At 35.1% G+C, this 14,745-nt stretch overlaps 1 protein-coding gene across 4 annotated transcripts in view; it reads left to right on the top strand.

Moving 5' to 3' along the window:
• Positions 1-14,745, top strand: part of Lama2 (laminin subunit alpha 2) — a 630,868-nt gene that overhangs the window by 445,283 nt on the left and 170,840 nt on the right. For all 4 annotated transcript variants that reach the window (XM_074074982.1, XM_074074980.1, XM_074074975.1 and 1 more), the window contains exon 29: positions 2,533-2,667. In XM_074074982.1, coding sequence (XP_073931083.1) covers positions 2,533-2,667 — 135 coding nt within the window. The remainder of the gene's footprint in view (positions 1-2,532; positions 2,668-14,745) is intronic.

Genomic DNA, 14,745 nt, shown 5'->3' with positions numbered 1-14,745 from the left:
TTTCTTTACTTCTCATTGTGTTCCAGAAAGAATTTTAAATGAGGCTTTTAAAAGTTGCTCTTTTTTTGTCCCAATTCAAACCTGTTCATTTTCATGAATTTTGCACTGGTTCACTGAGAAGAAACATCTCATACTGAAAAACATCCTCAAACAAGAATGGAAGGAATAAATACAAAAGGATCAAGAAATGGAGGAGATTAAAAAGGAAAAAAAGAGTCCCATTGTTTTTTTAAGTGTGTTTTATGTTTATAATTCTTCCATTGTGGAATAGTCTCTTTTTCTTTGCTAATTCAAAGAAAATTCAATCCACCAGGACACAAAATTAATCTAAAATGTTAGAAAGAAACTTCAGAAATCATCTCAGTTAACACACATTTGTAGGATGGGGGAATTGTGTCTCAAAGACAATAACTTGCCCACATCCCTCAGAAAAAACTATTAAAACCATAGTTTCCATATTCATTAGGTCCATTATGTCACTATACCAAAGATTCTATATGACTTCTTATTTATTTATTTAAATTTATTTATTTAGGGTTTTTTTCTGGTACTGCAGTTTAAACTCATGGTATCATACTTGCTGGGCAAGTGTTCTACTACTTGAGCCATGTACCCAGCCCTTTGTGCTTTAGTTACTTTTTAGATAGGGTCTCATGCTTTTACCCTGGGCTAGACTCAGACTGCAATCCTCCTACCTCTGCCTTCTTGTAGCTGGGATTATGGATGGGGAAAGGCCCAGAAAATTCTACATAGAGTTCAGTGTGAACACCTACTACAAGTGCATGGTCCTACCTGTTCAGGAAAGAGGCACAACAATAGAAAAAATTGTGTGCGACAGTAAGCATCACTTTAGTGTTCACCTGCACATTTAGTCTATGACACTGAGCTACCTATAGTTCCTCAATGAGGAGTATTGTCTGTTAACTTTATTCTTCTAAGACTCATTTTAAAATTCTGTTTTGAGATATAAACGGGAGGTAGGAACATCCTCTCAATTTGTGTAATTTCTGCACACACCCACACACAAACACACACAGAGACAGACCATGAGAAAATATACCAATAAGACAATACTTAGATAATCAAGGATGAAGTCTGTGCAAACAAAATTCTACTTTATTCAATCACATGCTAAGGAATTGTAACAACCCACACTGTGTACCACTTTTACGTATACCTTGGACTGTTTCTGAAGTAATGCTTAAATGAATTTCTCATCTATAATTTCTAGACTTTATTCTATAACAATGCTAGAAATGAGCCTTGATTTTAAGTTGTATGAATAGATTTTATTAAATTACATGAGTGAGTCTACCACAAGTGAGATGTAAAATGCTTTCAACACTATTCTCAGTTTTCTTTATCAGTTGACTTACAGCTGGGTCACTATTAAATCCCATTAGAATTTCTTATAGGCTGATAAAAGCAGAGAGACTCTTAATTAAGTGCTTAATTGAAGTATACATGAAACAAATCAAAATAAACAGGGGAGAGTGCTCAGTATTGACGTTTTTCTCTTTCTAAGGAACTTCTCTTTATTCTACACTGGACTACTTAGGCCAGAGCTGAAAGTATATGGAGGCATTTAGAAGTTCCTAATATAACATGTTGTTCCTACTTATTCACGATCATTTTTCTTTCATCAATGAGAGTGAAATTTTTAAGTGAAAAAAGAAATCTTTCTTTGCCAAGATGGTAAAATAGTCCCTATATAATCTCTAGTGGCATCTGAAAAACTGATCCTACCTCTTAATCCAAAATCAAGCAATGTCTGAAAATGTCTTGCATAGAAGAATTCAAGACAGTCTCCTCTAGAGATGTGACCTTCCTTCCAGAAAGCCAGAGAAGCTTTTGACATAGTCATATAATAAACCTGAATGAAGATGCAAGTCCTGATTTTGCTTATGTCAGCTTCACTAGCAATTTTCTGTTGGCTATCAGATTTTTATGACAAAATGAAAAAAAAACCACCCTAGATCAGGGAAAGATAAATTTTATTGGTGACTTCATAATCTCCAGACATGCAGGGCTTTTATTATTTTGAATTTCTTCCTTTTATTGTCTTTAAGTTATACCAAGATAAATAATGCATCCATGATATTTTTTATTTATTTAAATTTCCTTGGATATTTGTAGCTATCCATCAAACACAGAAGAAGCAGATTTTAGGCTGTCAAGAACATTGGAATTTTCTCGTTAGTGCATATGATAATGTTAATTAAAAATAAACCTGTTTCTCAAGGAGAAAAAAAAGATCATGTGAAGCTTTTTTCAGGCTAAAAGCTGTCAATTCAAATGAAAGCTTTGCTTGGCTAAAATCTGATTCCATGGATGCTGCCTGCCACTGTGGCAGAATAAGAACGCAGCAGAAATATGTATAAGCTATCAAAATCTACACTGGTGTTTGAAAATAGTGTTGCCCCTAAAACACATGGAGGAAGGAAGTCTGTCTTTATAACCACTGAAGAACTTAAGGGTTGCTGAAGCAAGATTTCTAACTCTGCTGTCCTAATTGGCTTCCTTTTCTTCCAGACATGCTTGCCAGGATTTTATCGACTGCGCTCTGAACCAGGTGACCACACCCCTGGACCAACCCTGGGCACCTGTGTTCCATGTCAGTGCAATGAACACAGCAACCTGTGTGACCCCGAAACATCCGTATGCCAGGTAAGTACCTGAGTCTCTCTTGGACAAGGTCCATATGTTCATTTCTCTTTACACATGCTCAGATAGATGCTGCATATAGAAGCCAGTGAATCCACAGACATAGTAGTCTATGTGTGAAATAAAACATGTAGGAAAAAAAAAGACATTCACCATATTCTACATTTTAAAAAGCAATGAAAAATGATAACTGGAAAAGCCACTGTTAACGTCAAGAAATAGAATAACACCTTAGATCAGCAATGGAGGACACAACTATCTAAAACTTACATAAGGTTTTCTTTTCTATATATAAGTAAAAAAAAGGGTTTTTGTAAGAAGCTTGGAAATTTAAAAAAACAAAAGTATTGATGAGGGTTCAGGTTGTAACTCAGTGGTAGACTGCTTGCCTATCATGAACAAGCCCCTGGGTTCATGTAAATAAATGAAAGTATTTTTTTAAAAGTCACCCAAAATTTAAGATAGAAATTTAATACTTTAAGTAATTCCTAATTTTATGCACATTTACAAATAAGACATAACTAAAATGTAGCTGCCATTTTATGTTCTGTCTTTTAAATTTGCCTATCATGAACATATTTTATTGTTAGTTATTCTTTAAAATCTTTGATTGGATATCTCATAATTTACCCATTTTCTTTAGAATTGAGACGGCTCTTAATTTTTAATCTTCCTGCTAATACTCAGAATTCTCTACGACCACTGTTGTATTTAGAGCAACCAGGATTCTTATGTCTTTCACCCTTTATTTTAGACACCATAAGAACAGGTTTCCTCTGTCACCACTCTTCCCCTGAACTCTAACCTCCACAGAGCTCTGGATGACTTGCTAACCCCATCTCTTACCTCTCATCTCCTGAAACTGTCCCATGAGCTTTGTGGAACTTGTGGTCAGACTTCAACAAAATCCCCTCAGTAATTTGTGTCTTCCACTCTTGCTTCTTCCCCTTGCTTAAATAGAAACCTGCTCTCCCTTTGCAGGACACCATCCCCACAGTCCTCTTAAGTAATAGTCATCGTTTACTGTCACTCTTTTCATTCCCCTAAGCCCGAAGTTAAGACAGGTGTCCCCACTCCTGGCTGCTAGTTTCATGTCATCCTCCTTTTTTCCTACACAACACTACCCAGCTTTGAATCTCATGCCCCATCTCTTGGCCCACTACACCTGCCAATTAAAGTTGTTTACAACTTTAATCCCCACATCTCCCCCTTTATTCCCTAAGAATTTTCCTCTGTATCATTTCCCATCTCCAGCATTACAGTTGCCATTGGTGATATCAATGTGCATAAAGTTAACTCCTCCACACCCTCATCTCTCAATCTCTTGTGACTCTGCAGTTTCATTTTGAATTTCTGATTCTTTGATGACCATCTGATTTTTCTTCTGTTCACTTACTGCCTCAACATTTTTAACCTTACTATCGATGCTCAGACCTTGTATCTCTCATGCCCTCACCTTTAAAGCAACTTAATATCCATGACCCTTCATTGGCATCACTGCCTCCTCAATTATCACTACTCAGTTTACTCCAGCCACTCATTAAATCCCTCTCTCTACCTCCCTTATACCTGTGTCTTCTAAGCCAAATGAAGCTATAGAAAGAGTAATGGGTCATCTAGTCTCACCTTAAAGTCTTGATTGCTCTCCTAAATGTACCCTTTGTGCTGCTTTGCAATGTCGGCAGTTTTCTCTGGTCCAGACATTCCTGGATGAATTTTTTTTTCCTCCTTCCTGAAACCAAAAGCTCTCCTCCCACCTTTCCCTATCCTAACTCAGTTGTTGCTTCTTTAGAAGCAACCAGAAGGAGGAAACACAAGCTCCTACTGCCTCATGCACCCCTCTGTCTGCATCTGTGCCCTATTTTTCTGACTTATTTCTTGCTTTAGATCAATTATTCTTTCTGGAAATGACTAAGTCTTCCATATAAGTCCTAGCTTTCTCCTCTCTCGCCCACTCAAGGACATCACTCAGGCTAATCTCCTCTCCCTCTTACTCTCTCTTGAAAATAAAAGCCCAAAGTCTTTTCACTTCATTTCCTTTCTAGCCATTACTACTTCTTATCCATCACTGAAGTGTTGTCTACAAACTGTCCACAATTTATCTCTGTCCATTCTCCTTTTAATTACTAAAATCTGGCTTTCTATCTCCACCACTTTTCCAACACTAACTCAGCCACCTACTCTATATTGTACTTACCTGGCAGCAGCCTTTGCCCCTGCGAATCACCATTCTTCTTAAAAGTCCTTGCTTAGTTTATTTCCCCAGCCATGGCATTCTGAGGATTTTAAACTCTCTGGCTGCTCCTTCTCAGCCTTCTTTGCTTTTCTCTCCTCATTACCCTGCAATGTACAGAGCAGTGTTCCCAGAAGGAGTTCAATCCTTGAGCGATTTGCCTCTCTAATTACACTCATTCTCATGATGATCTTACCCAGACATATATTTTTCAGTAACTATATTATGATTCCATAATGTTCAACATGATTTTTATGATTTAGATCCACTTTTCTAATCTTTCTAAAATTTATTGTGATATGGGGAAGTACTCTTTCATCAAATATATATTACAGAAAAGAAATTTTCATCAAGTAGCATTTCCTCTTTTCCCATGTCATTTGAAAATATGCAAGCTTATTTTATCCATAATATGTTTAAATTTCATCTAGTCTGTTCTACTTACTTTTAGTTTTTGTTATAATGTTCTCTTTACCTCAATTTTGAATAGGTTTTATGTGGCAAAGCAAGGCCCTTCACCATTCCTTTTATTCTACTTTTCATAAAGAGATACTGATATATTATTTTACTTGACATTTTTATTCACTATTTCGATTCTTTCCCCCAAAAAAATTTACTACAATTTTGATTGGGATTGCATTAATTCTATTTATGAAGAGTTGCCATATTTATAAGACTCAGTTATCCTCCCTCAACCTAGAAATATGATCCTTTTCTCCATTCAAATTTCTACATCTTAAAGCTAACTGGTTAATAATAGCTATGTAGATCATATATTTCACATATTAAAATTATTCATATTCATTTATTTTAATTTTAATAGTAAACATTGCATTTTTTGTATTTGATATCCAACCATTTTTATTTGTTTTAGAAGTTTTCAGTTGATTACTTCAGTTATTTTTATAGTTATAGTAATATTGTTTTCAAATAGTTATTGTGTTACTTCTCATGAGAAACTGTATCTGTTATAATAATTTTATATTTTTCATTTATTCAATCTTTCAGAGAATGTTAAGTAAAAGAATAATCAGCTCCCTATTTAATTCCTGATTTTCATATTAATGTCTAAAGTCTTCTACTACAAAGTGTAATGCTAGTGCTTCATTTAAAAAATAAAATCCTTGTCATATTAAAGAAACATCTTTCTGTTCCTGGCTTCTTAAAGATATTTTCTTCCAACTGGGAGAAGATATTGGAATGTACCACATGCTCACTTGTGAAGGTCAGGAGGGAAGTGCAGGTGTATTGAAAAGGTGATCATTCATAACTTTCACCTCCAACAGATGATGAGTGACATTATTGACCAAACGAATAACTAATATTAACTATCCTTGAATTACTGAAATAATTACTCTTTGGTGCCATAATCTTTTACTACCTGCTTGCCTGTTAAATCTAATAGGGGTTAACTTATATATTCCTAAGTGATAATTAAATGCATCATTAATATGCAATTTTTCTAGCATTTTATATTTGTCTTTGTGGTTAATTTAGATGTACTTATAAAAGATATGTTTTAATTTCATTTTTAGTAGGATAAACGTTACTGTCTTTATGCTGTCTTTTGGCCAATTGGCTATTATAGCTATTTTTGTTCTTTAGAAATCCTCAATGCAGGTCAATTTTCTGAGAAATCCCTAGATGAAGTGAAAAAATAAATAAATACTTCCATCAAACATACACAGCTAGTATAAATTGTTATGCTCTGAATTTTTATATTTTCCTTTAGGGAACTTACAACTTTGGAATTTATACAACTTTATCTTTGAAACAGGCCTGTGAGGCAAATAGGAAATAGCTATTATAACTCTCAGTGCTGTAACTGAGGAATCAGAAGCATACTGATTTCTCTCTGTATGGAATATAGATTCTAGTTTAATATCATGCCCATTACACAATGCAGTGCCCTCTACTTTGGCACAGCGGCAAGCTGGACTCTACATTCAAACAGGCGTGACCCAGATCCTGGCTTCACTTTTTATGGGTTGTGTGAGCTTAGTTGATTTCTTTATCTTCACTGGGATCTGAGGTTCCTTATTTATCAAGTAATAGCAATAGTAAAAAGGTAGCAGCAGTAGTAGCTACTCAAAGAGTTTTTGTTGAGGCTCAATGAATACTCAGGAAAAGGCTTAGAACACGTGGTAATGCTGTTGCATAAAAGCAATAGCAATGGTGATCACAGGATCACCACCTTATCCACTATCTATAGTCTCAGAAGCAATCAGCTGATAACTAATCAAGAAGTTTAAAAGCATTTTACATTGAGCACTATGCTTATAAACAACAGATTTTTTGGCAGTACTGGGGGCTTGAATACAGGTTCTTGTGCTTGTTATAAAAGTGCTCTACCACTTGTGCCATGCCTGAAGCCCTTTTTGCTTAGTTTTTTGTGTTTTTAAATAATGTCTCGTGTTTTTTCGCCAGGTGTTCTGGACTTCAAAACTCCTTTATGCTTCCCATGTAGCTAGGAAGATCCATTTCCTGGTCATAGATAGTGCTGTCACTCTGTGTTCTCACATGGTAGAAGGAAGTAGTTAGTTCTCCGTGGCCTTTTTTGTAAGGACACTAATCATAATCGTGAGGGATCCACCCTAATGATCCAATCATCTCTCAAAGACCCCACTTTCTAATAACATCACATTGAGGGTTAGGAATTCAATGTAGGAATTTGAAAGGAAACCAACATTCAGACTATATCAAGCTGTAACCCTTAATGAGATGGTATTTGGAGATGGGTCACTCACTTATCTTTTCTTACTATTTTTCCTTTTAAAGTCAAAAACAGAATGAAGAGAAAACATAACTATAGAGAAATGTATGTGTTAAATAATTCTACAAAATGGACATCAACCTGTAACTACACTTTTCATAATCCCTCATGATTTTTGCAAGAGAGTGGTTGTTTCATCCTAGGTTTTAAGAAATTCTATAGCTTCTACACTATGGGCTATCACTGATACCTCAATGTGTGTTGCCCATTTAAGGAAAATATTTTTTTCAAAATTGGAGACTAAAATCTAGCAGTGGAAGGAGGAGAAGGTAAGTGGGTAAACATGAGTAGTACACACAGACAGAAACCCTGAGTCACAGATGAATGAGTGGTTGGATATATTCTCATTTAGTGATCAGTACTCCCTATAGTCAGTATTATTTTCCCTGTATTTCACACGGAAATATTGAAACTCAGCTAGCTCAAATAACCTTTTTTTAAAGATCAAATTGTGAAAACATTATTTCACTCCATCATAATTCTTATTTTGAAAAAAAAAAGAAAGGGCTGGCAGAATGGTTCGAGTAGTAGAGCACCTGCCTAAGTAAGGTGAGGCCCTGAGTTCAAACCCCAGTACCACAAAAAAAAAAAAAAGAATCTTTATCACTGATAGGCTCAAATTCCTGAAGCCCCATCAGTATCTGTGATAAAACTATCATCCCTTTCTTCAGTAAATAGATTGTGAGTTAATTGCCATCTATTATGTTTAAGGTATATTGTAAATTTCTTTTATCTATCTTACAACCTGGTCTAAATAGGAGTTATTAGCATGTTTTTACAGCTCTGAAAATTAATGATAAGACAATTCATGAAACCTATAGAGCCTTGGTCAAAAAGCATTAAAATCAGCTCTTAAACCCACTACGAACTGCTGTCTCCACACTGGGAAGCACACTTAGTTGACTAAGTGAGTTTGATTTTGAAAGCCAAGGTGAATTTTATCCAAGAGTGTGGATAGAATCACTAAAGTACTTAAAGGCCATATATGAAGATCGTTTGAGAAATCATTGGAATCTGAAATTTATCATAAGATAGAAAGCAATAAAATGCCTTTCCAGGTTTTATAAAGAAAAAGAAAATGTAGGACACAGATTGATTTTGATCTCCAATGAAACTTAAGGGTGACTTATTGATACAGTGTCTGTCAACTACAGAAAAATAAACTGTTCATTATAGATCAGAATAGATTCATTCAAAATAACAGACATCGAAGCAATTGCTAGGAGTACTATATACATAATAATATCTGAGATTCTTTTTCTTGGCTTTCGGTACAATATCAAATTCCTCCGACTGTGTGAAACATTATATCTCAAATTCAGCCAAAATAATAACTGCCATTAGCTTAACCCTACATATACACAAGGACCAGGGATGGCCACTATACATAGATTTTTATCATCTATCCTTACAATGCATTTATGAAGTAGACAGGATCATTTCTTCTTTTATAGTTGATTGACAAATGTGAGAGAAAGTAAATAATTTGTTTAAGTCAAAAATGATAAGGGCCATATCTATGATTCAAACACGGGTTCATTAAACCAGTATGCTGTATAGAGTACTTCATGACATCCTTACAAACAAAGCCGAAAATATGGCTCAGATTTTATCCAACTGATAGATTAAGGGGCATATACGTTTCTAAAAATGGTGACCTAGAGTAGGCTCTAGAGATGTCTCCAACAATAAGTCTGGACTTTGTCTTTGACTCTGTTGTAGAAGTTCAAAATATTTATGAAGGATTTGGATAAGATCTATCAGATTTCCAAACTAAATAAAACTGGAGATCTTACTTAATATGGGAAAAATAATAGGCAAAACTATGGCCCACAATTAACAATATGAAATAAATAAATATGGTTTTGAATTTAACTCATTCTTAAGGCTTTTATTAATAAGTATTTCCAATATGCTTGCCTTATAATGAGTGCTGAGATATAAACATGTAGATTGCATGTCCTTTGCCCTCTAGTGTTTAAAGGAAATAACAAAAGAAATGACACATAACCTCAATTCGTGGGAGAGGTGCTCTTAGTTGGTTGTAACTCACTAGGTGCCAAAATATGGCATTGCTAGTTGTACAAGATCCAAATCAAGAAAATGCACTTGACATGTTTGCAAATCACAGCCTGAGACATATAATCAGCTATGTTTTAAAATGTTTAGGTAAAAAAGAGAATTAGGTAGTAATGGTATTCTTAGGTGTTTGAGACTTTCATTGGGAAATGGAAATTCAAGTTGATTTGTGTAACTTCAAAAGACAGAAGTTGGATCATTAACTGAAAATTGTAATGAAACAAATTTTCAGACAAGATAAGGAAAAACTTTATTGCTTATAGTTATGCAAGATGGTAGGACTGCCTCAGAATTCATTCATTTAATGAAACGTGAAGGAAAGTACAAAAGTCATCCCTTAAAGTAACATTAAGCTAAGAAACTTCTCACCTTGCATCTAAAATGCTGTGATATTAGTGTTATATTCATTTGATGTAGTTGCAGAAATATATACCACCAGTTTTCCAGGGCACAAAACAAAATTTACAAATCTCATATATTATCATTTATTATTGAAAAGCTAATTATATATATATCATTTAAAAATGTAATTTAACTTATCAGACATCCAAAGTATAGAAATTTCTTCTAAAGGTAATACAAGAAAAAATATTATGTACACTATTTTGAAACATACATATAGGAAAGTTGAAAAAAGAGCTGTGTCAAAAGTTTCAAAAATAGCATCATGATTTATGTGTGGTGTTGTGGACCTAACCAGGACACTGTATTCAGTTAACCAAGTATAGTATGTCAGCAACCCTGGGAAAGACTGACTGACTGTCCAGACAAGGTTAAAATATTTGCTTGCTTGGTAAAGAAAATGATATAAAATTACAGGTATAAGCAACATGAAATCATATTTTGAATCTCTGCATTTCAGTAATGGTCAATGTGTTTAAGTATTTTGATTCAGTTATTAATCCCATATTTAAGTTACATAAAATCATTTATTATACAATAATCTTATTACAAAAGAAAATGCTGAAAATTATTAATGAATTTTCATGTATTTTGGCAAATGTTCAACCCTGTAACTATAAAATATATTGCTAAAACATTTACACTTATTCATCATTTGACACCTTGTCGAATGATTTGAGGCTGGAATTCATAGATAATTATTTTATCTTGGAGCCATTATTGCTCACAATACTAGTTACCTATCGAACGTCTTTTTTATTACTGAAATAGGGTGAATCCCTGTAGATAGTTGAATGAAAAAGGATTATAGTACTTAAATCAAAATACAACAAATCATTTTGGCCTGCTGACCACTTTTCTGTAGTTATTAAACTTGAAACTTGACCTTTTTTTTTTTTCTTAAAATGCCTGACAAACTTCATCAAAACTGCCTAGAGCATGCAGTCATTCATTTAGTCATTCAAAGAGTCACTGAATGGCTATTCTATTTCATTCATTGTATTATGCTCGAAGAAGCAGGTGAATCAAATTTACGACACAGATAATGTTTATCAGAGAAAACGACATTTAAAACGAAAGCTGAAATGAGGTATACAGGCCAGAACAGGGAAAAAAACGTTACAGAACAAGGGGTTGCAAATGAAAAGTCCTGGAGGGAAGAGATAAACATATAATTTGAGAGTTTCAGACGGTCTCATATGGTTAGCATGGTGTGCAAAAAAACAATGGCTAGAAGTAATGTCTTTGGAGGAAGCAGAAGTTAGACTACAAAGGTCTTCCTTGCCATGCTAAGGAGTGTGTAATCCATTCTGATGGTGATGAAGACCCAGCACAGAGTTTCAAGCAGGAGTAGGGCACGGTTTGGTATGTCCGCAGCATGATCCCCTAGTTCCTGTTTCCGAATCACTGTGTAAGAACACTTGGAAACGGGATCTTTAGCTAAAAGGCTATCCGAATAACCCAGACCAAAAAATCACAGTCACCAGATATAACAAGGAAATCAAGAAGCAAAGGGAAATAAAATTGTGGAACAGTAGCAAATCTTATTCCAGATATCTGGAATAAGAGTATTCTTGGTTGTTGACCTGGGCAATTGAGTAGATGACAGCGACCCCCAACTGAACCAGGAAGCACAAGTGTATTAGTAGCTTGAAAGATATTGAAACATGAACTTAATTATTGACACCTCAAGTTCAAGATGCGATAAAATCTCTCTAAGAAGCTATTAGAAATGTAGGTCTGGAGGACGAGGTTGTGGGGGAGGTGACTGAGTAGTAAAACTTTTGGTAATGGATGATTTCACCAGGGTGCAATATGTTGGAGGAAAAAAGGGTGAGATAGTAAGTTAGAATCTATGAAATCAATCCTACTAAACAGAAAGAGAATGAAAAGTCTATGAAGAAAAATAAGAAAGAGTAGCCATAGAGGTAAAAGAAAAATCAAAATCATCAGATTATACCATTAAAGAAACCATAGAGAAAGTTTCAAAGAGTGGCCAGAAGTGTTAGATGTTACAGAAAATCCATATATCTTAAGAACCTATTATTGTCAATAACTTTCAGCTTAGCAACAAAAATCTTATGGGTGAATCTGGAATTATGTTTCAATGGTGAGATAAAAAGCCTATTTAAAGGGTGCAGAGGAAGAAGCTGAAGAAATCAGGAATGTAAATAGTGCTTCTTAAATGCTTACAAAAGACAGAATGGAAGCTGTGAGGGGATGTGAAACCCATAGACTTTTTTAAGGTAGGAAAGCCTTGACCAACTTCAAATGCTAGTGGGAATATGTCAACAAAGGAGAGAATGAAGATGCTGGAGAAAATGGGGAGGTAGGGGAAAGAAAACCAGATTAGTCAGACAGTAGCTTTAAAGAGATGGAAAATAATCAGGCAAACAGAGGAAACTGTGGGAGCAAATGAGGGCTTTGCTATCAGATTGAGAGCTAAATCTGCTGAGGGTAAAATAGTCACTCAGAAGAATTGAGACTTGTACTTGTCATATGGAGAAAGATAGATCCATTTTATATGAAGTTGTAAAATGCATCTGCAAGTGACTCAATATCTTTTCAAACAGAGCACCAGAAATGTAAAAGTCCTATGGTCTAAAATTAATAGTGGCAATGTCATGGTTTCTCTGCAGAGAATAGTGTAACCTCTCAAAATGAGTATTCAAAGTTCTAAAGAAAATTAAAAGTCCACGGCTACACCTATGGTAGAAGTGACTTCAGTTATTGTTTGTTGTGAGAGACTATATCTCCCATAGCAAACACTGTTTGCTATCAGGAGACAGATTTTTTTAAAAATGCATTTTTCATGATTAAATGAAACAAAGAGCCATCCGAGTTCAGCAGTCTCAAGACAGCTCTGTGGCTCCAGTTGAGTTGGTTAAATGACATCACGAACATGTACATCTATTTTGTTACTGACTGTTTTGGTCCTCAACTTTTCTTTCTATCATATTTATAAGATGTCAGTCATTGCTCTGAACTCTCCAAATCCTGTCTTAGGAAATCAAGCTGAAATGCAGTGCAAAATCAGCTACTTTTTAGTCTCTCAACTCACCAAAATCAAGTGTTACTTTTTTTTTTAAACCCAGAGTTTCATGCATGTTAGACAAACACGCTAGCACTTGAGTTACTGACGCCCCAATCCCTTTGATTGTTTTTGTATTTGTCTTTTGAGACAGTGTCTCAAAATAAGATCTACTTTTGACCCAGCAGCATAAAACTCAACAATTCCGCTGCTTCCACCTCCCAAATAGCTGGGATTACAGATGTGGACATCATACCTAGCAATTTTACAGTTTTGTTAAAAAACATTCAATATTGCAACTTTGTTGTCATGTTGTTACTTGTCAGGCTTTTTTTGTTTTCTTTCCTAAAGTGGAAATAAATTCCTACAGGGTAGGTTATTATTTTTCCTTCTTCCCCTCACTTGATTTTCTCAGTGCCTTAGAGGTAGTTCTTCCTAAGATTATTTTATGTTAAATATAATACTGCTTAATGAGAATCGTAACTTCAAAATTAATTACACACACTCTGAAACTCTTCTCTTTTCCTTACGGAAGTGTCTTAAAGCATATCACCCCAATATTTCTTATTATGTAAGCATACAAGCAAAAATATTGATCTAAGGATGCTGGTTTCAGCTTGGATCCTCTATATAAACCACCACCATTTGGGAATAAATAAATAAATGACATTCTTAATGCAGTAACAGGGCTGACCTCTTTGTCTTGTTGTCTCTTAAAATTTTTGTGCTTTCTTCCTAGGCTGGCTTCAAAAAGCACACTTGTGGGGTTGTGCCAAGGTCCCAGTTTTCAAGCATTTTTCCCAGCACCCCGTAGAGCTAAAACCTGGGAAGAAAAGAAATATTGTTGCGGGAAATGGCGAGGGAAACAAAGTCACTGAGACCACTTTGCAGGAAGCAGGATTTTTATTATGCTAGCAGATTTAGGGGAGATAAATTCTCAAAGCCTGACCCCAATTAGTGTCAGGAGATGAGTTATACACCCCCCAGGTGGCTTATGTAACCAGGCTGGTTTTGCAGTATATAGTTCACAGGTGGTCAGAAAGACAAGCCAGTTACAGAGAAACAAGTTGGTACAGAGTTTCCCCTCAACCTCCCTACAAACTATGGTCACAGTTACAGGAAACCTTGCAGAGCCTAGCTGGAGGTCTGTGACACTTTTGAGCTTGCAGAAAGCTGCTTGTAGCCCCCACAGTAGGGAATTCAAGGCACACAGTAAATCCCAGAAAAATAGCCACGTTGGCTCCAACAATATAAATGGCCAGATGACATAACACATTATAGAGATTCTTCAATTTCTAGTCCCCTATTTAAAGTAAAAGAAAAGTGTACACAGAAATTGATGTAGGGGAAAGAGCACAGAAGCTCTTATTATCCATATAGTTACAATAGCCCAGTATTAGTTTCTTAAATGAAAAGGTTCTTTAAAAATATTTATATCAAAAATTACTAATGATAAAGTGTGTGTGCATGTTCACAGCTACACACTCATAGGTGGGGATCTGTATGATAAATTATATTATCTTTCACTAAACTAAAAGGAAACTTTTCTCCCTTTTCCTTTAT

This window comes from Castor canadensis, chromosome 1, assembly GCF_047511655.1.
Source record: "Castor canadensis chromosome 1, mCasCan1.hap1v2, whole genome shotgun sequence".
NCBI lineage: Eukaryota > Metazoa > Chordata > Mammalia > Rodentia > Castoridae > Castor > Castor canadensis.
This window is presented reverse-complemented; position numbering and strand designations above follow the sequence as displayed.